At 40.2% G+C, this 27,651-nt stretch overlaps 1 protein-coding gene across 4 annotated transcripts; it reads left to right on the forward strand.

Annotated features, from left to right (window-relative positions):
- The first annotated feature begins 79 nt into the window (after positions 1–79).
- Tmem209 (transmembrane protein 209) lies at positions 80–27,011 on the forward strand. 4 transcript variants are annotated; one of them, XM_032906807.1, is made up of 15 exons: positions 80–155; positions 1,000–1,136; positions 1,286–1,344; positions 3,125–3,256; positions 4,044–4,285; positions 7,184–7,385; positions 11,240–11,415; positions 12,087–12,158; positions 14,488–14,584; positions 16,542–16,667; positions 18,007–18,104; positions 19,662–19,776; positions 19,864–19,961; positions 21,812–21,885; positions 26,346–27,011. In XM_032906807.1, exons 1-15 carry the CDS (start codon positions 153–155, stop codon positions 26,398–26,400), a joined length of 1,686 nt encoding a protein of 561 aa, XP_032762698.1. In that variant the 5' UTR covers positions 80–152; the 3' UTR covers positions 26,401–27,011. The 4 variants fall into 4 exon arrangements, with proteins under 4 accessions (XP_032762698.1, XP_032762697.1, XP_032762700.1 ...); XM_032906806.1 differs by lacking the exon at positions 80–155 and adding an exon at positions 168–322; XM_032906809.1 differs by lacking the exon at positions 80–155 and adding an exon at positions 168–322 and having other exon boundaries at positions 7,184–7,352.
- The last annotated feature ends 640 nt before the right edge of the window (positions 27,012–27,651 follow it).

The raw sequence follows: 27,651 nt of genomic DNA on the forward strand, positions 1-27,651 counted from the left end.
TGGTCCCTCCGCCCCACCCCCTCCTTCTCGCGAGAAGAGACGGCCCGGTTCTTCCGGTAACTGTAGCCCGGCTAACCCACCGCCGGTTTAAGCGCGGCTTTGCGCATGTGCAGTAGGGAGTGGCGCGAGTACACGGCTTCCTGCTGAAGAACATGGTGCGTTTGTTGGGGGTTGTCTTGTGCTTCCTGGACGTGGAGTCCATGCTGTCCCCCAGAATTCCAAGCCTAAAGTTGTGCCTGGGGTTCAGCCAGGGGAGGATGTAACAAGGAGTCCTGCCACTTGTAGTACAAGGGAAGAAAGGCACATGAAGGGTGACTATAAAGTTCGTGCTGAGGTTGCCAGGGAGGGAAGCTCTCCGACGAGAGTTTTGGAGCGGGGCAGGAAGGCGGGAAGGATACAAGTCTGCTCTGTAGAATATGACTCTCAGGAACTGTCCTGTCAGTGATTGCAGAGCTGAGCCTAACAAGACAAAGGAGATAACAATTCTAGTTCCCCAAACTGAATGCACGTGTCCCCGACTCTCTCCTGATCCTTCTCCACATGATAGTACCCGTCCACCTCATGAGAAAAGCTTTAAAATTTCATCACCAAAAGGAGATCCTGAGCCTGTATCAGTCCATGGTCGAGGTTAGAGTCTGACACAGTAATGACAAAAATTGGTATCCGGTGTCTCTTCATCTAGACCAAGTAACTCATATCAAAGACAAAAGAACTCTTTGCAAACTTAATAACAAACCATTACATTATGAAGCAAAACATTTTCATTCATTGGAACCATTAGCTTCTCGGAAATAACCAGCCTGTTCCCTGTTGATTTCGGAGTTTCGTTTCATATACTAATATTAAACGTTTTGTATACTAAAAGTGGGAGGGGAAAAGTTGGGAAGAAATTTTAAGGAAGAGGAAAAGTTGGGGGGTTACTTTACAGCAGACACTTTTCGATTTCTTAAAAGTAGTTTCTTTTAATTCCAGGCTGTTTTGTTTTTTGCCTTTGAATAGATGCAAGGAGAAGTAAGCCCCAGTCCTTCCCTTATTGATAGAACCATCAAGATGAGAAAGGAAACAGAATCTAGGAAAGTGGTTTTAGCCTGGGGACTTCTAAACGTATCCATGGCTGGAATGATATATACTGAAATGTAAGTTAACCCAAAAGTGAGAATTTCAACTATTGTTGGCCGGTACTATGACTTTTTATATTTGTTTTGGTTTTAAGTTTGGTTTGTTTGTGGTGGAGGTTGGGGGGGTATAAAAAAAAATAACTGAAAAGCCTTTCTAATCTTTTCAGGACTGGAAAGTTAATTAGTACATATTATAATGTGACATACTGGCCCCTCTGGTATATTGGTAAGTAATTTTCACTGTAATTTAGATTTACTACAAATAAAAACTTGCTTATAGGTTTAATTCAGCTTAGTATTCGTTCTTTTATTCAGACAAATAATGAGTTCTGTTTCCCAAAATAATGAATCTAGTGGAGAAGGAACAAGGTAAGCCCTTTTATAGAAAGAACATTCTAGTAGGAGGCTGACTGAGTCAAGAGGATTACTTCCAGGAGCTGGAGAGATAGCTCAGTGGTTAAGAGCACTGACTGCTCTTCCAGAGGTCCTGCGTTCAAATCCCAGCAACCACATGGTGGCTCACAGCCATCTGTAATAAGGTCTGATGCCTTCTTCTGGTGTGTATGAAGACAGCTACAGTGTGCTCATATATAATAAATAAATAAATCTTTAAAAAAAGAGGATTACTTCCAGTCTGGGGCTAGCCTGGGATAAATTGCAGAACCCTGTCTCAAAAACATACAACAACAAAACACCAAAATAAAAGCCAGGTATGGCAGAGCATCTAGTCCCAGTACTTGGGAGGTGGAAGTGGAGGCCAGCCTTGCACGTGAGACCTTATCTCTAAACAGACAAAGCTAATGAACAGTACAGCGATAGGTAGTCAGGAGTCCTAGGAAGGAAAATCAAGCATGGGGGTGATAAGGTTTACCGTACCACGCCTGAAAAACCCCCTCCACGTCTGCAGCTTCAAGACCAGACCAGATTCATCCTTGGGATCTAGAGCCCTAGGGATATATTCTATACACATTTAACTGTATCATGGAGAGCCTGGTGGTCGTAGCATACACCTTTAATCACAGCATTCAGGAGACAGAGGCTGCTGCATCTCTGAGTCTGAGGTCAGCCTGGTCTGTACAAAGAAACCACGTCTTAGAGTACGGTTCTATGGCGCAGGAATAGAGAGATGACTTAGAGGTTAAGAGCATGTGTTGCTTTTGCAGAGGACCAGGTTTGGTTCCCAGTACCCCCATGGTGACTCATAGAGTGGGTGTGGCAGATGGAAAAGGAAGGGATTTGGGATCTTTAGGTGTCGAGTCATGGCTCGCTGGGAACCTGAGAGTTCTCTAACACTTAGCTACTAAAATGAAAGTAAAAATGTTTATTGTACAGTTATAAGAATTAATAATAGTTTAAAACTCACTAGTAAATGCTCTGCATCTGTCACTTTGATTAAGTGGTACCTGATGTGAGGAAGAAGAAACCAGTTTTTAGTTTTTGATGTTAATTTGCTAAAAGTGCGAAGTGATTTTTATTCCCCAGCCTGTTGTCAGAAACGAAACCGGGACCTTTTTGCCTTTTTTTTTTTTTAATTAATTTATTTATTTCATGTATATGAGTACACTGTACTCAAACACACCAGAAGAGGGCATCGGATCCCCTTACAGATGGTTGTGAGCCACCATGTAGTTGCTGGGATTTGAACTCAGGACCTCTGGAAGAGCAGCCGGTGCTCTTAACCGCTGAGCCATCGCTCCAGCCCCTTTTTGCTTTTTAAAATAATAATTTGGGGGTTGGGGATTTAGCTCAGTGGTAGAGCGCTGCCTAGCAAGCTTAAGGCCCTGGTTCGGTCCCCAGCTCGAAAAAAAAAAAAAAAAAAAAAAAAAAAAATAATAATTTGGAGCTGTACTTACCCATTACACCACTTGGTGACCTGAGTTTGATCCCCAAAACCGACATGGTAATAAAAGAGAACCAGCTTACACAAGTTGTCCTCTGACCTCCACATGCACCCCAAATAAGTAAGGAGAATATTTTAATAATAATCAATTACTGTCTTCTTCCAGAACTCGCCCTCGCCTCGCTCTTCAGTCTTAACGCCTTGTTTGATTTTTGGAGATACTTCAAATATACTGTAGCACCTACAAGTCTGGTAGTTAGCCCTGGACAGCAAACCTTGTTAGGGCTGAAACCGGCTGGTAAGTGTGTGTATTGGGGAGCTGGGGAGGGGGCCGGGGGGAGGCCTTTATCTTAGTTTTCCCTTTTCATAGACTGAGCCAGAAGGGCGTCTATTACATAAAACCAGTTTATAGGAAATTCTTATATAATTATCATAGTTGTTTCTGTGAATTGAGTAGAACATCAAATAACATTGTGCAAATATGCTTTACTCTTTTGAACACTGCAGGAATGGTGAGTAACTGATTAGTTGTAATTGTGTAATGAAGCCTCATGTGTTTTATAGCCAGGTCCTTCTGTTGTTTTCTCCTTGGTTGGGGGGGGGGGATCAGATGTCTTAATTTTGTTTTTATTTTATAGTTTTAAAAACTTATCTATATTCTAAAATTTTATTTTTTTATTTCTCTGGTGTCTCTGTGGCCTCGGCCTCAGGTCCACCCGCCTCTGCCTTGCAGGCGTTTAGATTAAAGCTTGCGCTTCTGTGCCGAGCCCTACATCTGCTGTCATAACTTTATACTTAAGACACTGAGGCAGGAAGAGTTCAAGGTCAAGACTGGCCTGAGTTATAGAACAAAACCTGATTTTTAAACTTTTTGTTTTAATTTAAATTTAAATATATTTAATTTAAATATATATTGTGGCCTTTGATCCCAGCACTTGGGAGGCAGAGACAGGCAGAATTTGAAGTCAGCCTGGACTGTAGAGTGAGTTCCAAGACAGCCAGGGCTACACAGAGAAACCCTGTCTACAAAAACAAAAAGTGAATAAATATATATCATGTGTTAATTTATTTTCTTTCCCTTCTAGTGGTGCAGACCACACCTCCCCGTGATTTGGCGGCCACCCAAATCTCTCCGTCCCCACCTTCCCCTTCGATTCAAGGTCAGAGTGTGTTGAGTTATAGCCCATCGCGCTCACCCAGTACCAGTCCCAAGTTTGCCACCAGCTGCATGACTGGGTATAGTCCTCAACTGCAAGGCCTGTCGTCAGGAGGCCTTGGCTCGTACAGCCCTGCTGTGACTTACTCGCCTGTCAGTGGCTATAGTAAGGTAATGACTGTTGCCTGGTGTTACTACTGCAGAGTCGGGACTTGCACTGCAGTCCCCCGTGAGTCCAAGTTGTGCGCTCAGGAGGTGAGGACACAGCAACAGTTGCTTGTCTGACTCACCCATTAAGAGCCAGGGAAGAGCCAAGTTACCTGCCGCCCAGTCAGGAGTTCCTTAGACAGCGTCCTTCTGGGAACATTTGTGAAGGCAGTAAAGCAGAGTGACCCCAGCTAGCCTCAGCAGTCTTGAAATTAACAGGAGCCTTGGTCTCTTTGATGCATATTTCCCGGTTTTTTTACACTTGATCTTAGCCAAAAGGCCGAGAAGCGATTCCCAGTTTTTTTTTGAAAAGGCTTCACTTTCTCTTGTAGAATTTCAACACGTTTTGCCGCATCATCTGAGCTAAAACCTGGGGTATTCATGTGGTTTGCTCTAGAGTGTGGACACTTGCTGTGGTCATGGGTAGAAAATTTTTTCTTAACATCATCCCTGGTTTAATTTTTTTTTAGGGTATCACTAGCAAAATTTGTAGGTTGAAATTTTAATTCTGGCCAAGGCAGTGGTGGCGCATGCCTTTCATCCCAGCACTTGGGAAGCAGAGGCAGATGAGTTCAAGGCCAGCCTGGTGTTCAGAATGAGTTCCAGGACTGCCAGGACTTCTCAGAGAAGCCCTGTCTCGGAAGACTTAAAAAAAGAAAAGAGATTTAAATTCTGTAGGACCTAAGGCTACAAGAAAGGCATCAAAGAGAAGCAGTTTCCGGGAAGCTGTCTCTGTCGGGTTAGACGGACATCTCTGGGCGCTTGGAGAAAGAAGAGTGCCGGGAAGAAGGCAGCAGTCTGTCTGTCCTACCTACCTTTTTACATGCTATTCCTTTGAAATGAAAGTGTATGCTGCTATTTACCCACTACTAAGTTATACAGTTTTTAGGTTAGTAGAAGCTAAATACTATGAAAAAGTGTGTAGTTAGAATTCATAACCCACAGGTTAGTGTGGCTCTTTTTTAAAAAAAGAAAACAATAGGCTTTTTTTTTTTATTTGAAAGAAATTATATATTTTGAATATATTCTTTCCCCTCCTGAATATGGCTTTTAAAAATAGTTTTCATAAGAAAAATATATGATCATTATAGAAAATTAGAAAATAAGGTGGAAGGAAATTGCTTATATTCCTACTATCCAAAAGTAATTTATTTAACTTCTACTTAGAATACCATAGTTTTATGAATATATACATTTTTTAAGATTTGTATTTTATATGTAGGTGTGAGTGCCTGTATGTATGTATGTATGTATGTATGTATGTATGTATGTATGTATGTATGTTCATCAGGTCTGTGTGCCTGGTGCCCAAGGAGGCCAGAATACTGCATCTGGTCCCTTAGAACTGGATTTATAGGTGGTTGTGAATTGCCATGTGGGTTCTGCCTACCAAAGCCTGGGTCCTCTGCAAGAACAGCAAGGGTTTTATCTGCTGAGCCATGTTTTCTGCCCTGGTTTTCATTTTTATTTTAAATTGTTGTTTGTTTTGCACATCTGGTGACCTGAGTTGACTCTGTAGCCCCCTGGAGGAGCTGGTGCAGTGGCACACACCTGCTACCCCAGCACTCCTTTCTGGAGACCAGAGAGTAAGCCAGAGTAAGCCAGAAACTGACTCATCACAACAGGGACAGAAACAACGGAAGCCCTGCTAAGTAGTTAAGATTATGAAAAGTTCGGGGTTGGGGATTTAGCTCAGTGGTAGAGCGCTTGCCTAGCAACCGCAAGGCCCTGGGTTCGGTCCCCAGCTCCGGGGAGATTATGAAAAGTTCAAGCAAGGATTTGTGTACAGCGGTGTTCATAACATTAGTTACAGCGGTCAAAAACTCGAGGAAATCTACATGTACAGAATAAGGGAGTGAAAGAAAAGTGAAAAATAATTTTTAAAAATGTCTTTTGTATGATCTCCTTGTCTGTCCCAGTTTGGCCTTGCATTTATGATCTCCTGTCTCAGCCATCCATTCCAGCACAAGACTATTACCGCTTTTTCCTTTTTTTTAATTTATTTTTATTTGATGTGAATTAATGTCTTGCCTTCACATTTGTCTGTGTGAGGGTGTTGGATCCCTAGAACAGGAGTTACAGACAGCTGTAAGCTGCCATGTGGGTGCTGGGAATTGAACCCCGGTTTTCTGAAAGAACAGCGAGTGCTCCTAACCTCTGAGCCACCTCTCCAGCCCCCAACTCTTTCTTTCCTGCTTTATTTTTTGAGATGTAGGTAGTCTCATGCTCAGGCTACCATCAAGCTCGTGTGTAGCTGAGGATGATGGACCTCATCTTTATCCTCTTGCCTGCATCTTCCAAATACTGGGATTGTGTACAACCACGGTGGGCTCTAAATACATTTTAAGGCTGAAGAAAATACTCAAGATGATTTTTATTTTATTATTGTGGGTCATACTCAGGTTGTCAGACTTGTGTCTTTGAATGGCAAGCACCTTTGCTTGCTAAACCATCTTGCTGGCCTCTGTTGAATTTTTTTTAAACTGTTGTTTAGATAGGTAGGCTCTCATGTAGCCAGGCTGGCCTCACATTGTCCAGGTAGCAACAACTGGTCTTGAACTCAGCTCTCTTGCCCTCCACCTTCTGAATGCCAGGATTTCAAAGATAGCTTACGTGTGTTACTTTTAAAAATTAAAAATAGGGCTGGAGTGTTAAGAGCACTGACTGCTCTTCCAGAGGTCCTGAGTTCAATTCCCAGCGACCACATGGTGGCTCACGACCATCTGTAACAGGATCTGATGCCCTCTTCTGGTGTGTCTGAAGACAGCAAAAGTGTACTCATATACATAAAATATTTTTATAAAAATTAAAAATATTTGCATGTGAACTTAAAGTAAAATCCCATTCTTTGCTTTTGTGTAGTTGGCGAGCTTTAGTCTGTCTCCTTCTTCTCCCTACCCTACCACCGTGGGCCCTGTGGAGAGCAGTGGATTGAGAGCTCGCTACCGTTCTCCACCCACGGCCTATAACTCACCCACCGACAAGGAGGACTACATGACAGACCTGAGAACTTTGGACACGTTCCTTAGAAGTGAGGAAGAGAAACAGCATAGAGTGAAGCTGGGTACCATATTTTATTTGTATCTGCTATGCATATTTTGGTTGTTACTTTATATAATCCTTAAACTAATACTAGATTAACTGTTAAATTTAGGAAGTAAAACATTGCTGACCTGAACAATCTTAAGTCTTTCTCTGCTGTAAATTTAAAAGCCCTTTCATATGAGTTAGCATGCTCCCAGATCATAGCTGTGTGTGTTTTGAAGCAGTGTGTAACAAGCTTTCCAAATGATAGCTCTTTACTAATCTTTCTGGAAGACTGATGTGCAAGGCAGGGTTGGGAGAAAGCATTATTGCCCCTAAAAGTGCTGCTGGGTTTTTTTTGTTTTTTTTGGGTGGGGGGGGAGGTTGTTTTGTTTTGTTTTTTAATAACATTATAAAATTTGTCTCTTAATAATTCCTTAAAGCATATAGTTTACCTAGGGAAACAGTGTTAGCAAGTCTTAATCTATTTGAGGTGGATTTGATTATTACAAAGTCAATTATTTGAAACCAAATTAGGTTATTGAACTGAGTAATGATTTCCCCCCCAGGAAACTTCCCCAGAAAGCACATTAGGTGCAAAAGCGTGGCCATGGTGAGGAAGCCAAGTTATTGGAGCATGGCTCTTTGTGTCGCCTGAAATCTCTCTAGGGGTTTTTAATTTAATTCTGCCTGCAAGTGCCACAAATGTCAAGGAAACAATATTATCTTGTTACTTTCTTCTGTTTTGAAACTTTGAAATATTTGAAGTGTACTAAAAATTATAGAGTAGCACAGAGAACAACTAGTACATATCTTTTATGATTTTCAGATATTTTTCATTTCCTTTTTATCTTTTCTTTCACATTTAGAAGTATTGTTATCGATGTTTGTAAGTGTTTCTGCTGTTGCTTTTCACCGTCAAGCCTGACAAGACCTAGTTATCTTTATTTCCTCCTAAGTTAATTGTGCTGCGGTTAAAGATTCTGATCTATATCTATTAATGTCTGGGGCTTCTTCTCTCTCTGTGGGGAAGGCTTTTTAATCTTGGGCTTGCTTGGAGGCCCTGTGGTCACTTTTGTATAAATGGTTCTGACACATTGAAAAGAACGTGGACTCTAAATTCTGTTCTTTCTGTCTTTGTATATTTCTATACATTTAACTACTCTGCTGTGTTTGTAAGCTTTAGGTAATTTAAATATTCTGCATAAATTAATATTTTTTTGCAAACCTACTCTCAGGCTATGTAAATATCCTATTACAAATTGTAATGCTGCTTTTAACATTAGTTTAAAATTCTTTTTAAATCATTGCTGTGTTCTCATGGTGATTTTTTTTTTTTTTTAATCTTTGTGTTTTTGAGACAGAGTCAGCTATTAAATTCAGACTGGCTTGGAATTCATTATGTTATTCAAGCAATCTTCAAACTTATGTTGTTCCTGACTCAGTCCCTTGAGTGTTAGAATTATAAGCCTGTCTGTTTGAGGACTTTGTAATTGTATCATTCCATCTATATTTTCCTCCATATATTTGTGTGCAAGGATTTGTGTGTATACATATGATAAGCCTTAAGTGTCCTTCCTTGGGTGCTGTTCACTTTGTGTTTTTGACGTGGGATCTCACTGGCCTGAAATGTGGCAGTCACACTAAGCTGGCAAGGCAGCTGCCTCAGGGACTCACTTGCCTCAGCTTCCCTAGGACTAGCATCAATGGGTTTAATGGCACATGCCTTTAATCTTAGTACTCCAGATAGAGGCGGGCAGATCTCTGTATGTGTTTTAGGCCAGTCTGGTCTATACAGTGAGTTCAAGACAGCTTAGGGCTACAAAGTGAGATCCTGTCTTAAAGAAAAAAAAGAAAGAAAGAAGTGGTGCCTTTCTTTGAACATTGTCTTACCTGTCTGTGCCCCACCTTTCCCATTTTTGCCCCACCCCTCACTTTCTAGATACACAAAATAATACAGCTTCCTCTCGTACTCTCCCTAGCTGTGGGATCGCTCGGGTTTGCCTGAGACTGGGTTTTTGGTTTTTTTTTGTTTTTTGTTTTTTGTTTTTTTTAGAAGAGAATGGTATTTAGAAGTTAATTTCTGAGTGCTGCATGTGCTGTTATTACTTATGTATTTAGGTTCTTAAAACAAATAATTCATATAGCTAATTCCAATTCCATATTCACAACTCAGTTCTCCAGGAGTAAGAAGCTACATGCTCGTCCACATGGAGTCATCTACACACAAGGTGCAGCCCTTGTGATACTTCATCTCCATATTTCCCGTGTCCCGACAACAGGACATCTCCCCTTACAACTTGAAAGTGAATGTCTGAATTACAATATCCCTGTAACTCAGGCACATTGTTACAGTTGACCCAGTGAGGGCCGTTAGAACTTACTTCTCTTTTCCTGATGCAGGGTGCTTGCTCCAATTAGTTGCATTTCTTTTTGCCTTTAGCCTAGAGTGTGTGTGTGTGACATGGCCATTTTAAAGAGATCAGGCTATTGGGGATGTGACACTGTTTTGTTTTGTTTTGTTTTGTTTTTTCTTTTTTTTCGGAGCTGGGGATCGAACCCAGGGCCTTGCGCTTGCTAGGCAAGCACTCTATCACTGAGCTAAATCCCCAACCGTGACACTGTTTTCTGGTAGCTTAGTTGTATGTCGTGCTAAGGCCTTGTATCATGTCACCATGATTGCAAGCAGCTTCCTCCATAGTAGTTGTCTTTGATTTCCTGCTTGCAGTCATCACCAGAGAGCTTGCCCAAATGCATTAATGCAAAGATGATTGCAAAGAGAGACTTCCTTGTGGGCTCTTCCTCGTCAGTGATCTGCCAATCTTCTGAGAGAAACAACCTGTTATCTCTCAGCTCAGTGTTTTTAGTCACTTTGAACTCTAAAGTTTAGCTTTTCTCAAATCTGCTTGATTTTTTTTAAAGAGTAGCTTAATTTTTTTAAAAGAGTATCTTGTTTTAGTCTTTTTTTTTTTAATCATTTTTTCCTACATCTATGATGCTAAGCCCACATTTTCAAAGTTGGTCCTATAGTTAAATTATCTGTAATTCTTGGACACTAAATAAGTGCATAAACTTCCAAAGTGTTGATTTTTACTTTGGAGTCTCATTTGCTAGTAATTTGTATGATTTTCAATTTTAGCAGAGTTTTGTCTTTTCTGACAGGTTGGATGGAGACTTTTTTCTCAAACTCTGTAACAATAAGCTCTTCATAAGTATGCTTGTTATTGGGAACTCATTTGTTTAGCCATGCTACATGCTGATAGAAGAGAAAGCATCCTTGCCCTAAAGGAATTCATCTCTTCTTAGGGAATACTGACTGACTAGTCCTCAAGTGCCATAAGACCTGAAGTGGGGGCACGGATGGACAGACATGGGCTTCTAGACAACACTGTCTTATGTTTCCACAGAAAGTTTAATCAACAGAGTGCTGCTGGTGCTCCATTCAGAGGAACTTCCAAACATTTGTTTTCCCCTGAATTAGTAAAAGTCATAATAAAACAAGCTTAATTTTTACAACAAAAATAGACACTCCCAGCCATCTGTACTTCTTGGGCCTCTTAAATTGATACTGTTCAAAATATGTTCCTGTTAATTCTTAACACAAGGAGCCAGTGCTCTCTAAAGAGAAGACAATATTGAGGCCAGGGGCGGGAGATGCTTCTAGGTTTTATCTTCTGACTCCTTGAGTACAGTATATAGAGAGGGCGGGGTACTTGTCTTCTGACTCCTTGAGTACAGTTGGGGGTGGCTTCTCTTCTGATTCTCTGAATACAGTTGGGGTTACTTGTCTTCTGAGTCCCTGAGGATTGTCAGGGGTTGTCTAGTTCCTAGGTACCCAGCATCTGCTGCATAAAATATTACTGTGAGGACTAAAATGGTTTCAATTCAATTTAGGGAGCCCAGACTCTACCTCTCCGTCTACCAGCCCTACCTTCTGGAATTACAGTCGTTCTGTGGGGGACTATGCACAAACCTTAAAGAAGTTTCAGTATCAGCTTGCCTGTAGATCTCAGGCCCCATGTGCTAACAAAGATGAAGCCGATCTCATTTCTAAGCAAGCTGCCGAAGAGGTAAAGGGAACATAAAAATGATTTAATTTATTATGACCTTCAGATTGCTAGAAAACTTTTTTCCCATGATCTCTTTTAATGGTTAGAAACATTTGGCATTCATAGTGGAATAGCTTTTGTTTGAAATTTTTACAGTGTATGATACATAGTTAGTTAAAATGCCCTGCCTAAAATACCATTCCATGATCATTAGAAAAAGGGCTCCAAAGGATGGGTATGTAACTCAGTGGTAGAGTCCTTACCTGTATCATACACAAGGCACTATGGTTGATTCCTAGCACTAAAACAAAATAAAAAACAACAATAATTCTTCAGTATACTTCAGTTGTACTTAACATGTGTCAGATTGCTATATTGAAAATACATATATTTGGGAGTCTTTACTTCATTCATTTAATATCATATATGGGATTTTATATTTTTACTTTGTACTTAAAAGCAACACACACACACACACACACACACACACACACACACACACACACACCCCTACCAACATAAAAGAGTTTTTTTTTTGTTTTTTTTTTTTCCTTTTTTTTTTTTAAAGATATTATTTGTAAATAATAACAACAATGAGTTAGTAATAAAAACATTTACTAAATGCTAATTAAATGAGTATTAGTGTTTCTGAAGGTTTTTGTTTTGTTTTTTTGTTTTTGTTTTTTAAACAGGTTTGGGCAAGAGTGACTATGAATAGACAGCTTCTTGATCACATGGATTCATGGACAGCCAAATTTAGAAATGTAAGTTGTAGGGTGAAGAGACAACTCAGCAGTTAAGAGCATTGGCAGCTCTTCCAGAGGATCTGGGTTCAATTCCCAGCAACCACGTGGTAACTCACAACTACTTTTGACTATAGTTCCAGGAAATCTGATGCCCTCTTCTAACCTCCATGGACTCAGACACACATATAGAGCATACAGGCTCGCAGGCAGGCAGACAGGCAGACAGATAGACAGACAGACAGTCATATACCCACACACAAAATAAAAATATATAAGTCTTAAAAAAACAAAATGTTAAATTGTATCTCATGCCACTCACTGAACTATATCAAACTATCCACTGAGGTTATTCATAAGAATGTTTGAATTAAATATTATTAAAAGTAATGGTGCATATATGGGGTAGAGATAACAGTTTTCTTGGTATCATATGTTCCTTTCCATGTTTAATCAATGTAGTTAGAGAAAATAAAGGAACAGTATGCTTTTAAGATTTTTTTTCATTTTATTTCCCAAAAAGATTTTCTTTTTTTTTTTAAGTTAATCCTGCTTGATTAAGTCGTTTAACACAAATCCAAGACTTATTTGTAAGTGACTGTAAATACAAGATTTTTGTCAGTATATTGTGTACCTAGAATTGTGAGGGAGATAAGAAGATGGTCTTCAGAAAACACTCGTGTGTCTGACACTACTTAGAGTATTTGTGGAATTCCTCTGTCCCAGAACAGAGTCCTCTTACCATTTATGTCGACTCTTCCACCCAGATGGCAGGGTCTCGGGTTCTCAGCCTGCTGCTTCTCTTACTCTTCATGGTGTCCATGAGTCCCAGGTTCTCTCTCTTCCTAGCTTAGAACAAGATTGTTGCATTAGTATACTCTAAGTAAGGTATCAGGAAGGAAGGGTAACCAGCCAGGCATGGCAGCACATGTGTAAAAAACAGACTACTAAGAAGCGTGAGGTGAAAGTGTGAGAGTTCAAGATGAACCTGGGCTATAGCCTGAGCCATTACTTCAAGATTAAAAATAAAAAAGTAAAATAAATATAGTATTTTGAGTCGAGTGCCATTATTCTCAGACAGAATTTCTGGGGATGAGGCCTGTATCTTTTTAACTAGGCAGTTTTGCTGTAGCCAGAGCAGTTGGCAGGTCGTTTGCATGTGATAGAAGAAGGTAAGTGACAGGGTGTCTTTGGAACTGCACATTGTCACACTTGCAGTTACAAGCAAGACTGACATGGTAGCATTTAAGATAAAGAGAGCTGTTAGCTCTTATCAGGCTTTGGGGGCCGCAGAAATGGGCTGTGAGCACAGATGCTCTTGTAGAGGACCTAAGTGTTTCTCAGAACACATGCAGGCAGTTCAGTCACTGTAACTACAGCCCAGGGGGTTCTAGTGCCTCTGGCTCATGTGATCACCTTTACTCAACAAACACACACACAATCAAAAATAAAATAATAGAAAAAGAAAAGAAAAGAGCTTTTAGTTCTCAAAGGTTATTTTCATTCAAAATTTTATAGGGAATTGTAGGTTAGTATTTCTTTTGCATGTGGGCGGGGTGGGGTTAGTATTTCATTTGAAACATTTTTTCATCCTTTCAAGTTAAACAGAAGCTTAGGAACAGAAGTAGGTGGTCATAGTCACTACAAACAGAACAGTAACACACACATATCAGATTCTCTTCACACCCTCAGATTAATTTGACACTAGCCTTGGAAGAAGGAATTTCAAATTCCCAATTTTTAAAGGTAATTTTGTAATAATTTATAAACTGGTTTTAAGTGAATGTGTCTGTCTAGAGTTAGAGCATGCACAAGCCTAAGGTGAGTTAGTGAGTTTCCTTAGTTTGACCAGCACAGGTGGTGTGGTGATAGCATGAATACATGTGGAGGGATCAGTCAGGAGTAACAGTTATAGAAAGCAATTTGTTTGGAGGCAGAGTCTTAACAGTGTAGCCAGCTCCAGCTGTCGTGGAACTTGAACAGTCTAGGCCAGCTGACCTCAGACTTGTGATAGACTTCCTGCCTCCATTTCCCACGTACCCAGATTCTAGGCGTGAGCCATTATGCCCATTGTGCAAAAAGAAATTTTAGAGCAAAAAAAAAACCAAGACTGTCTAGCTGAAAATTGAACGTTTTCTTCAGGTAAGAAACAGACATGACATGGGTGTAAGCCTGTGTGTGCTCTGCAGCACGTCTGCCTCTGCCTCACACTGCTCGGCCTGCACTCTCCTTCACGTGGTTTATGATTGGTTAATCAAGTGTAAGACACTGTTACCTGAAAGAAGGAAATAATGACGTGATAAATACTTTAGAATGATAACTACAGAAGGCATTCTTCATTCCTCCCTAGTGGATCAGTGAAACAATATTAGTGCCACTTGTGCAAGAGATTGAGTCTGTCAGCACCCAGATGAGACGGATGGGCTGTCCAGAGCTACAAATAGGAGGTATGTGAAGCAGAGCCCTGTGTGGGAGTTACTTTTAGTAGATCAGTTAAGTGGAAAACATGGAATGGGCTGTTGAACATCTTTTGTTGTCTTCCGGTGAAGAAGAAAATGTTTGTAATAGTTTTGAAAGTGGACAGTCCAAAGGTGTGCTTGAACCATCAGCACAGCTAATTTTAGAACATGTCACCACCCACACCTTTTAGCTGTCACTCTCCTTTTCCTTACCCTCTCTCCAGCCTTGTGCAAGTTAAGTCTGTTTCTGCCTGTTGGTGCTGTCCCATGTTAGTGATGTCACTTAATGTGTGTCCCTTGTGACTGGCTTCTTGCATTTGGCATATGTTTTTACGTTTCATCTGAATATTTTTTTCTTTTTTTTTTTTTAAGATTTATTTATTTATTATATATAAGTAACGTTGTAACTGTCTTCAGACATACCAAAAGAGGGCATCAGACTTCATCATAGATGGTTGTGAGCCACCATGTGGTTGCTGGGATTTGAACTCAGGACCTCTGGAAGAGCAGTCAGTGCTCTTATCCGCTGAGCCATCTCTCCAGCCCCTGAATATTTATTTTTATGCCCAACTAATACTCAAACTGCTCAAAACACACATTTTATTTACCCACTCACCAGTTGATTGGCATTTGGATTATTTCCTATAAATAATGTTGCTATGAATAAGGTTTTCAATATACATTCCCTTCAGAAAGCTTTACCAGTTCACACTGTTGTTTCTATGACTGGGAATAACCCCTTCTAACACCAGGTGCTGCGTGCTTATGCTGCCTTTTTCCTCTTAATTTTGTTTGCATGATTATCTTTCATACTCTAAAGGAAATCACTATCAAAAATCTACTTACCCTGGTATAGTGGGTAACTTTTAATAGAGCTTATTTTGAAAGCTGTGGTATATCTTTTATACTTACAATATTTTCTATATATTCCTATATATTAGTTTTGCCAACATGAATTTGGATACCTTTTTTAAAAGGTGTGTGTGTGTGTGTGTGTGTGTGTGTGTGTGTGTGTGTGTGTGTGTGTGTGTGTAAACGTGTGTATATAAGAGAGTGAGAAAATCTAGCCACCTTACATGAAATCATATAAACTATATACTGCAAATTATTTCTAGTTTGGAAAGATGGCTCAATAGTTAATATCACATAGTGCTCTGGCAGGGTACTTGAGTTCAATTCCCAACACTCACCAGCTACCTGCAAATCCATCTCCAGGAGATCAGACACCTTTGATCTCCATGGTCATGTGCACTCTTGTGAGCATTACACACAGACACAAAGAAAGACATGGTTACAAGTAATAAAACAAACAAAAAGCAGGCGCTGTAAAGATGGCCTGGTGGTTAAAAGCACTGGCTGCTCTTTCAGAGGACTCAGGCTAAATTCCTATTACCTACACAGCAGCTTACAACCAAATATAACTCCAGTTCCAGAAGTTCTGTCTGATGCCCTCTTCTAAACCTCACAGGTACCAGGTACATATACATGGTACACAGATATGCATGCAAGCAAAGTATCCATACAGTAAAATAAAAATACATCTTTAAAGTATAAAATAAATCTTTTTTAAAAGATTAATTGTTGCTTTCCTTTATTCTTTCAACAAATATTGAGCACCTGCAATAAGCTGGGTGCTGTTGGAGGCATTGCTGTGGTATAACCTGCAGAAAATGACTAACCCCGCTTCTGTTGTGCTTTCTTTCTAATAAATGAGATACACAGGAACGGTGGAAGAAAATAGTGCTAGAACAGAAAAAAAAGAGTAGGAATAGTTACTCATCTTTGTGCTTGGTGGGTGAGATCTGAGCTAGAGTGTTAAGGAAGGCATTGCCGGCTTGTAGAATCCTGAAGGCAATGAGGGGCCAGCCATCTGAAAACAGGCAGGAAAAGCCTTTAAGTTCACTGGCGTCTGTGATGATAATCTGTGCTCTTTGTGTTTTAACAGAGGCGAGTGTTACCAGCTTGAAACAAGCTGCCCTGGTCAAAGCTCCTCTCATCCCAACTCTGAATGCAATTGTGCAGTATTTAGACCTAACACCAAATCAGGAGTACTTGTTTGAAAGAATCAAAGGTAACTTAATTTGAAGAGAAAAAATGAAAGCTCTTTTGCAGCATTAGGATTTTTGTAAATGAAAGATAACAAGGAAAACATTTTGAAAAAGATAAAGATGTAATTATGGTCTTATATTTTATAAGTATATATTTAAGTATGGGTTAATTAAGGCTTATACTTGAACAACTCATCAGTCCTCTAGTTGACACACTAGGAACTGTCAAAAGAGTATCCTTGAAGATTTTAATCATTCTATTCTGTAAGAAACTTAAATATGAGTTAAATAGGCTGGACTCATTTTCTACTCCTCTAACACTACCAAGAACTGGGTGCCACTGTGATACTCTTTTTAATATCAGTATGCTAATCTGATTCTTGTAATTTCTATTTAATTTGTGGTTTCTGTTATAAACTTAGAATTTGGGGGGAGGTGTGATCTGAGGAGATTGACCTAGAATCAAGAAGATGAACCTCTTGAGCCTGCCCATATGCTCTCTTCAGTATACCACTATACTTAGAGAATAATTTATAAAATTAGAGTTATTGTTCATCTGGGCAGACTGTAAAATGTTTCTTTGTTAAAGCAGATTTTTAAAATAGTATTTCAGTATTCAAATTTTTCCTACATTTTTTTTACATGGAAAAGATTATAAAATGTGTCATGGATTCATTTTTAAGAATAAGCAAGTGGTCTTCCCTAGTTTTGTAGAAACTTGTCACATAGGAGACTTTCAAGCAAGCACACAACACCAGATGGAACTCAGGGGTAGAGCATGGGCCTAGATTGCCTCTTCAGTGCCCCCCTCAAAAAATACACAACCTTGGCATCACTGAGTTCAGAACATGTCATTCCCAGGCTGCTTTCTGCCTCTGTTTCATTGGAAGCAAGTCCTACATGTCGTCGTCAGTCAAGCCATTTTGTGAAGCTCCTTTGTTGAATGGTCTTTCAGTTGTCAGTTCGTTTGTAATGTTTTCTTAATGTACTTGCAAAACAAAGCTTTCTACAATGTTGACCATGCTGTTAGCACAGCCTGACCACAGTCAGCTATTGGATCTCACGTTTGCAATGCTCCCTTAGTCTATGAAACAGTTTTTGTTGTGTTAAGCACCCTACCATCTCATGAAATATATAATCCTGTTTTAAATATTGTCTGTTTGAATCAGGATTCAAATACTATTATGTATTATGATAAATTAATATTTCTTTTAAGTTAGTTTTCCTATGTATCCTTTTTCTTCCTTCCTTCCTTACTTCCTTGCATTCATTCTTTCTTTCCTGTTTTTAATATCTTGTTTTGCTTTTGTTTGTTTGTTTTGTTTCGGTCTATAGCATTTACTTTTTACTTTTCTTCCTCAGAACTTTCTCAGGGAGGCTGTATGAGCTCATTCCGATGGAACCGAGGTGGAGACTTCAAAGGACGCCGATGGGACACAGACCTCCCCACTGACTCTGCTGTAAGGCCCTCGTCAGTTTTAACCTGATAGATTTGCTATTATACTACATTTTTTATTTTCCCACCATAAAATATTAGAGAGAATTCAGGAAATGAGAAGGGAAATAGGGTGCCACCAGCCTCATGGCCATCACTGAGAAGACCGTCTGCTTCCTTAAGTGGCCCTATCCTTTGAAGTTCCTCAGCACGCCTCAGGGATACTGTGTGCAAGTTGTGCTCTGCTCCCCTTTTTGCTTTTATGATATTTCAGCAGTTTTTTATTATTATACATCATTGTCTAATTGTTCTATTGAACCTAGAAGATTGATAAAGTGGGAAAGAGTCATGTGTTAAATGAAGTAGCAAAGAATATTATGACACATTCTTTCTTATGTGGAATTATTTGGGAACGATTGCTACCATCATAATTTAGCAAATCAACATTAAAGTTTATGTTTTTGAAATTGTGTTATTTTTGTATTAACTATTTACATGAAAATTCACCTTTGATGTTGATATTTAAGTTGAGAATTGAGTGTGTGTAGATTTTCTTAGTGTTGCTGACAACTATAGGGATGCAAACTTTCCATTTAACAGTAAGGAGCCAGGGGTTGGGGATTTAGCTCAGTGGTAGAGCGCTTGCCTAGGAAGCGCAAGGCCCTGTTGGTCCCCAGCTCCGGAAAAAAAAAGAACCAAAAAAAAAAAAAAAGTAAGGAGCCAGGTCGGGTACAGGCCTGTAATCCCCACTGCTCAGAAAGTTGAGGCAGAGGCTTTCAAGTTCAGTTCAAGGCTAGCCTGAGCTGTTACAGACTAGATCAAAGTCAGCCTAAAACACTTAATGACACCTTACATCAAAGTAAAAAAGGGCAAAGTGACAGAGCATTTGCCTACTGTGTGTGACAGATACTCTGGGTATACCTTGAAATACACACACACAAAGGAGTGGGGAGAGTGGAGAGAGGAAAGTGTGTAGGAGAGTGGAAAAGAGTGTCTGCTTTTCTTGGATTGCAATAAAAAAGCAAAAGGAAGGTGAAATAAGTTTGCTGTCTGAATTCCCCCACTCTATGTGCCATGCCTGTTTCCCCATGGTGGAGCTTTTAATGCCTCTCTTTAAACTTCCCATTACAAGGTCAAATTGATATGATGACAGATAATAGTTTTTCAATTTTGAGAGATTTTTGTTTGTTTTCAAGACAGAGTTTCTCTGTTTAGCCTTGGCTGTTCTAGAACAAACTGTAGATCAGGCTGACCCTGAACTCAGAGATTCTCCCTGCTTCTGCCTCCCCAGTGCTGAGATTAAAGGTATATGCCACCACTGCTCAGCTTGAGAGCATTTTTTTATGGGGGTGGTGATCTCAGCCAAGGCAGTCTCTGCTCTGGGCTGCATACCAGCCCTGGAGTGAATGGATGTGTGAAATATGGAGGGGGTGAGGGGTATTTACTTCACCCACACTTAAGTGTTTTGTGAGTTAAGTAAATTTCTTATCTTTATAAAAGTAATGGTAAGTACAGATCTTTTCTAAGATCTGTGTTTGTGCTAGATTGTCATGCTAACGTTCGTGATTGCGGTGCCTTTCAGATCATCATGCATGTGTTTTGCACCTACCTTGATTCCAGATTACCTCCACACCCTAAGTACCCTGACGGGAAAACATTCACTTCTCAGCACTTTGTTCAGACACCAAATAAACCAGGTATTAACTCCTAAAACACCATGTTGAAATTTTTGCCTGAAATTCCCTAAAGGTTCAGGTTTTTAACATGTCACATTGTCTTCACAGATGTTACGAATGAAAATGTGTTCTGTGTTTATCAGAGTGCTGTCAACCCTCCACACTATGAGCTAATCTATCAGCGGCACGTCTACAGTCTTCCAAAGGTATTTCTTTCCTTGCAGTGTTTGGGTTGAACTGGGAACCTCATGCATGCTGGGCTCTGCTCTACCACTGAGCTGCATCCCTGCCCCTAAAGAATGTGCTGCTGGGGAACATCAGAGTGGCATTTGATGGTATTTTTAAAACTGAATCGTGTTGCTTTGTTCTTGCTTCTGCCTCCTGAGTGCTGGGATTAAAGATGTGCACTACGATCTCCAGCTCTTTCTAGCCTTTCTAGGGGTTGAAATCATATTATTTATATAACCTTATACTTTGCTTTTAATAACTAACTTTAAAATATCTTTAAAATTTTTTTATAAAAATATAGTTAGTGGCCATAAAACTCCTTCATAGCATAATTTCTCCAGCCACATTCTCCTTGTGAACACTCAGAGCGGCTGAGCTTTTTCATGACAAACACTGTTGAATGCCCATCTTGATGTACACAGCCATCTTTATTTTGGATCACTTTTTGGATTCTAAACTACGGAATATTTCCAAGGCTGTGAGAAAATAGAACCCAATGACTTTACATAAGAAGTCATCTGGCAGTTCACATGTGCATGCAGGTGCTATATTCTTGGCTGTAAAGAGTTTTATTGGTGACCTTTCCAATTTTTTTATCAGCATCTTTACTGAGAAATTTTGCATTGACTGCAATTTGTTTTGTTGGATTTTAGTTTGCAGGGGTGGGAACAGACAGGGTCTTATGTAGCCCAACTGGCTTCAGATGTTCAGTTCCACCTCAGTTTCCTGAGTGCTGGGATTACAGGCAGGCTCCTCCATACACATTTAATCATGCACTGAGTTCTGTATCAGATTCCCATTAGAGAGAGTCATTTCTTTTGGGTCTAATTAATGGTAGGTACTGTGTCCATGCATATGTGTTGTGAGCCATGGAGGCTACTGTTGGCTGCCCATGCCACTTTTTTTTTTTTTTTTTTTTTTGTGGGGGGAAATAAAACCTTCACCTGAAGTCATATAAAGTTGATCTATTAATAGAGAGATTTTTTTTTTTTTTTTTTTTGGTTCTTTTTTTTTCGGAGCTGGGGACCGAACCCAGGGCCTTGCGCTTCCTAGGCAAGCGCTCTACCACTGAGCTAAATCCCCAACCCCAGACCAACTCTTAAAAACCATTGTTGAATTTCAGAGCTGACAAACATTGCCTGGCTGTTCTTACAGATAAAATCATTTAAAGTGTTCATTATATACTAAAGGCACACTGTACTGTATTTTGAAGACTAGATAAACGCTATGTGAGTCCTAACACTCTTGTTACAGTGGTGTTCTTGGGAGATAGAATATGTTTATGTGTAGTGTATGGATCCATCAACCTCAGAAAAGCTTCACGATTTGGCCCTGCATGTGCACCCTACATGTCTGTCAGCGTTCTGTTCATACTTCAAATGTGTATTACACCCTCTCATTTAGGAAGCCATGTCCTGCCTCTGCAGTCTTTTTTTTTTTGGTTCTTTTTTTCGGAGCTGGGGACCGAACCCAGGGCCTTGCGCTTCCTAGGCAAGCGCTCTACCACTGAGCTAAATCCCAACCCCATCTGCCTCTGCAGTCTTAAGTTAGCAGCTTCCCTGTGTTTCTGTGGCATCCAGCTCCCACTGTCATTCTCTTGTGTCAGACCTTTCCTGCTCCATGATCAGCTCCGTGTTGCGTGGATCCCATCTTGCCATAGTATCCCTACTTGTTAGCAAAGCGTAGGTGTTATATATTGAATGGATACACTTTGAATTATGTCAAATTTTGAACTGGTGGGATACAAACTGATAAGATCTGCATTTGTATATGACTCAATCTTTTTAGTTTAAATCTTACTGGGTTTTTATTTTTGTCTTAATTCTAGGGCAGAAATAACATGTTTCATACGTTGTTGATGTTCCTGTACATCATAAAGACCAAAGAGTCAGGAATGCTTGGGTAGGTACTTACTCTTTTAAAGTTAACTACTCAGCGTAGTTACTTCCTGTTAACTTTAACTTAATTTAGTTAGTCCTTTTGTGTTAAAATTCTTCGAGGGCAGCACATACACCACAAACTTTGTAGACAGATTCTAGATAGGTTCTAGTTCATCAGTGCCTCAGAACCACCATTTCCCTGTTGGTAAAGCTAATTAGATGACATCACGTTAGCTTTATACGTGTGTCCTGGAGTTCTATTTAGACGTAAAGAATTCCACAAAGTCATTATATTTCCAAAGAACCTAGTCTGTACCCTTTCCAAAGTAGTACTAATTGAGAAGAAAAATAGTCTGAAGTTGTTTGTGAATTCAGTAATGAAGCTCACAGTATTTACAAACTCAGATTCACTCTATTGTCATATTGATAATTCGGTGCTTTAACATTTTAAATGCTGTTTGAAGTAAATGGACCACTCCTAAGGCTAAGAAAACCTGCTAATGTATATCTGGGAGTCTGAAGAGTTAGCTTCTGGGGTCCAGCTGTCATAACAAGGACCTAAAGCGACTGAACAGTCAAGGGGAATGCCTGGTACAGAGGACTTGTGTGGCCGGTGCACCCTGCTGGGCCAGCCTCTGTGAGAGATTGTGTTTACAGGTGTTCTTCATAACTTGGAGATTAGGTGTGTCCCAAAATGAGCTGCCATCACAGCCCAGCACATGTGCCACGTGCCTTGTCTGAACTGAGACACTCTAAGGGGCAAAATGAGTTCAGATTTCACAAAAAGAAGTAAAGTTACCTGCCTGCATGTGCTGTACACTGTTTACATGCTGAATGCTGTTTCGGGTGTCTACTGGAAATATGAAGGGGGTGTGTGTGCGAGGCATTAGTCTGTATCTTTTGTGGAAGGCACAGTCTGAGTCAAAGCAAACTCTTCCTAAATTTCTTTATTACATAAAAAATATGAAAGCAGACAGTTGTAAACAGATAGAAATATTTATCCGCTTCTGCTTCTTTATGTTTGTCTGCGCTAGTTGTTTTGTTGTTGTTGTTGTTGTTTAAATTATTTACTTAATGTATATGAATATATATACGAATGCACTGTAGCTGTCTTCAGACACACCAGAAGAGGGCATCAGATCTTATTACAGATGGTTGTGAGCTACCATGTAGTTGCTGGGATTTGAACTCAGGACCTCTGGAAGAGCAGCCAGTGCTCTTAACCGCTGAGCCATCTTTCCAGTCCCAGTCTTTTGGTTTTTTTCAAGACAGTTTCTCTCTGTAGCCTTGGCTGTCCTCTGTAGACCAGGCTGGCTTTGAACTCATAGATACCTACCTGCCCTTGCCTCGCAGGTGCTGAGATTAAAAGTGTTTGCCTCCATGCCCAGCCTCACATTTTTTAATATAAGAAAGAATAAATGTGAAGATCATTTTGTAAAGTATCTAAACTAAGAAGGTTTTTCGTTATTTTTCAATTGCAACAATAATGCATGCTCAATATAGAAATATTTAAATGGCATAACAGTGCACAGTAGGAAATGAAGATACCTTTCTACTCAGCCTCTCCATTCACCTCCAGCAAGGTGCCTGCCAGTGTCAGGTTTTCATATCAGACTGCTTTGAGGAATGAGTTTGTATCTTTAATGTTGTTTTAAAATGAATTGAACCCAAACTTACTGCTCTTTGGGCTGACTTTTTAATTTATGGTATGTCTTAGGCATTTGCCAGTGTTCATAAGAATATATTCTTTTCTAAAATTTCTAGTAAAGTTTCATTATAATTGCATATATACATATATAGAATGGACTGTGAAATTTACAGTAAGTATATTGTCCGTATACAAAATCACTGTGGGAACTGGAAATGGCTCAGTTTTAAGAGCCCAGGATGCCTTTGCAGAGGTCCCTTGTTCAATTACCAGTATCCCTGTGGTGGTTCACAGTTGTCTAACTCCAGTTCCAAGGGACTGGCACCTACTCTGACTTCCACAGGCACTAGGTATGTACACAGTACACGTGTACATCCAGGCACAATACAGAGGAAATTTAAATTTGCTGTTTCTAAAAGGCTGAGGTTTTGTTTGGTTTTTTTGTGGGGTTCTTTTGTTGTTGTTGTTGTTGTTGTTGTTGTTGTTTTGGTTTAACTTGGTTTTCCAAAACAGTGTTTTTCCTATTGTAACCCTGGCTGTCCTTGAACTCAAGAAATCAGTCAGCCTCTACCTACTAGGATTAAAGGTGTTTGCTACTGCCACAGGGCTCAAAAATTCTTTGAATACCTGCAAGATTTTAGCTTGTAAGAACTTAGTTTGACAATAAATAAATAAGTGAGTGAGTGAATGAGGAGGAATGAGTGAGGAGTGAGGAGGAGGAGTGAGGAGGAGTGAGTGAGGAGGAGTGAATGAGGAGTGAGTTAATGAGGAGTGAGTGAGTGAGGGGTGAGTGAGGAGTAACTGAGTGAGGAGTGAGTGAGTGAATGAGTGAGGAGTGAGTGAGTGAGTGAATGAGTGAGTGAGGAGTAAGTGAGTGAGGGGTGAGTGAGTGAGGAGTGAGTGAGTGAGTGAATGAGGAGTGAGTGAGTGAGTGAGTGAATGAGTGAGGAGTGAGTGAGGAGTGAGGGAGAGAGGGAGGGAGGGAAGGAGGGAGGGAGGGAGGGAGTGATTTAGCCAGTGTTTGCCAGTGCTGAGCAGTGAGCCAGCTTCACTCACACTGAGTGGTCTCCTCAACTACATCCCCAGATCCCCAGTGTGTGCTTCTCCATGGTTTAGGAGAATTTTTTTTGTTTGGTGTTTTAGTCCATGTATCATATATCACACACTGGCCTTGAATTCCCAGTCTTCCTGCTTCAGGAGTTGCTAGGCGAGCACTACCGTGCCCCACTTCCATATCTGTAATTTACATTGGGGTGTGCGTGCACCATCTCCTAATCCTCCCTTGTAGTTCTTTTAACCAAAGAAGGAAAAAATACTTTAAAATACTAATATTTTTTCAGCTGCCTTAGAAATGAAAAGCACTTCCTGTTTTTCCGGAAGATCCAAATTCATTTCTCAGCATCTACACCAGGCAACTCCAGTCCATCACCCTCTTCTGGTCTCCACAGGCCCAGCAAATGTGGCGCACACACACACACACACACACACACACACACACACACACACACAAAAAATCTTTTTAAAATGCTTTTAAAGCAGATAGTTAGTGCCAGGTGTAGTGGTATATACCTGTAATCCCAGCATTCAGAAGGTGAATTTAAGAAGCTGTACACATATATAGTGAATTCCAGTCCAACAGGCTACACAGTTAGCACCCTGTCTTAAACAAACAAATCTACCATCTTATAACATAGAGTTTGGGTGCCTTACATAAAGCCTGGGGCTCAAAGTTAATGACTGGCGTGAATAGTTAATATTCCCCAAAGACCACTACACCTCAGAGTCCCAGCCAACAGCCCTCAGACACTTCAACTTAGGCTTGCAGTGTATGACATGGGTGGTGTGTCCTTTGGTCACATACAGTATAGCATAGTTTAAGATGTATGACTAATGTACAAACTTACAGAATGGCCCCCATAGACTCATATGTTTGAATACTTGTTGCCAATTGGTGGAAGTGTTTGGGAAGGATAAGGAGATGTGACCTTGTTGGAGGCAGTGTGTTGCTGAGGGCTGGTTTTGAGGCTGACTGCTTGCTGCCATGCTTATGGACTCTTAAACCTTTGAAATGCCTAGTCATGGATGGTGACAATGACGATGATGATGACGACGATGATGATGATGATGATTTTGAGACAGGATTTCTCAGTGTGGCTCTGACTGTCCTGGAACTCCGTAGACCAGGCTGACCTCAAACAGAAAGTCACCTGCCTCTGCCTCCTGAGTGCTGGGTAAAGGCCCATGCCACCACACCCAACATTAGTAACGGTATCTTACAACAGCAATAGAAAAGTGATTAAGACACTTATCCAGAAATCCCTGATAGTCAGTAGATTATTCAATGTATCCTCTACTTTAAAAATTAATTGTGCTGGGCAGTGTGACACATGTGTTTTAATTCCAGCACTTAGGAGGCAGGGGTAGATGGATCCTGTGACTTAGAGTCCAGCCTGGTCTACAGAAAAGTTCCAGGACAGCCAGGGTCACACAAAGAAAACATGTCCTGAAATTAATTAACAAAATTAATTGGCACTGTGTAATATTACTAAAATAATTTGTTAGCTCTCTCTACTTGATATGGCTCTTTAAGTCATTAACTGAAAAGTTAATTTTTCACCCCATAAACCAATTTATTCTAAACATAAGTTGCAAGCATAGTTACTGAAGTATTCGCCATTACTTAAAGTCACCTGAGGAGCTGTAGGACAGGCTGGTTGCTGTCACCTCAGCTGTCACAGTTAAACACATGTCCCTCCTGTTGTTAACTTTACTAGAATCAGACCTTAGATACTTAGGCAAACAAGTCTACTAAAACTGTTTTCCTTCCTTTGTAGGAGAGTTAATCTTGGGCTGTCTGGTGTGAATATTTTATGGATTTTTGGAGAGTAGTCCATCATTTAATTCCAAACATTTGGACTTTGATTGTAATTGGCCTGGAAGGAGTTGAAGCTAAGCATGTCCGCGTAAGCACCTCTTCCGAAATAAGATGCATGTTTTGCTGCAGACTTGTTAGATTTCACAGGAAACAAACTGAGGGAAGCTTGTCATGAACATGACAAAGCCTGCGTCTTCTATTCCATGGAACATTTATTATGTGGGGTGACTCCAAAACTGCAGTCCTGGGCTGTGAACTAGTGCGGTTCCCTTCACTTGGTGAGGGCAAGGACGCCTCTCCATTTTAACCGCAGTGAAAATCTGCACGTTGTTCTTTACCATCGAGAGTGGCTCTCACTGTTGGAGTAGTGTAAGTACTCAGGTGAACCTTGCTAGCTCTCTTTGTTGTATCTTTATTTCCCCAGTGTTCTACAAGTCAGCCTAAAGCTGAAATGAAATTAATTTCTAAGTGATGTAGTAATTAATCCTGCTGAGCCATCTCCCCAGCCCCCTATTGGTTTTTTTTTAATATTAAAAGAGATTTGATAATATTGGCATCTTGAAAGGTCAATGCTTGCATTAAAATTAGCTGATAAAATTAAACTTTTGGGTTTTAGTTAAATGTCTAAGGATGTCAAGAAAACTGTTCACTGCTTTTATTAGCTCTCTCTGTGTGTGTCTGTGTGTGTGTGTGTGTCTGTGTGTGTGTGTGTGTGTGTGTGTGTGTGTGTCCCCACACAATTGCGCGTGTTGGCACCTGTATATCACCAGCAGGCATTTTAATGCTCCCTTCTTTAAGATTCCAATGATAGCCCTCCCATTTCTAGTTTATAGGTGGAACAGAGTATCAACTCTCTGTCTTTTCTTCCCATATGTATAAGAAGTAATTATTAGTCACATTTTTTGGTGGGGGTTGTTTTCAAGACATGGTTTCTCTGTGTGGCCCTGGCTATCCTAGAACTCATTCTGTAGACCAAGCTAGCCTCAGACTCACAGAGATCTGCCTGCCTCTGCTTCCTGTGTGCTGGCACTAAAGGTGCTCACCACTGAGGCCAGGCTGGAAGTCACAATTTTACTTCCATCACCTGTATGTGAACACATGGACCGTGCCTCCCATTTCATATGGTTTGAATTTTTTTTTTTCCTCAAAAGGTCAGAAGGTTGACCTTAAGTTTAAAAGCTAATGTCCAAAAGGAAGGAACTATCATTTAATCAATCTTGTTATCGTTAGAAAATATCACTTAAACATGCTAGACATAAGAACAC

The sequence above is a fragment of the Rattus rattus genome, chromosome 6 (assembly GCF_011064425.1).
Source record: "Rattus rattus isolate New Zealand chromosome 6, Rrattus_CSIRO_v1, whole genome shotgun sequence".
NCBI classification, from domain to species: domain Eukaryota; kingdom Metazoa; phylum Chordata; class Mammalia; order Rodentia; family Muridae; genus Rattus; species Rattus rattus.

Coding starts and splice junctions, on each gene's coding strand:
- Tmem209 (XM_032906806.1), top strand. Junction 12,159..14,487: donor GGACAGCCAAATTTAGAAAT/GTAAGTTGTAGG, acceptor ATTCCTCCCTAG/TGGATCAGTGAAACAATATT. Junction 19,962..21,811: donor ACGTCTACAGTCTTCCAAAG/GTATTTCTTTCC, acceptor TCTTAATTCTAG/GGCAGAAATAACATGTTTCA.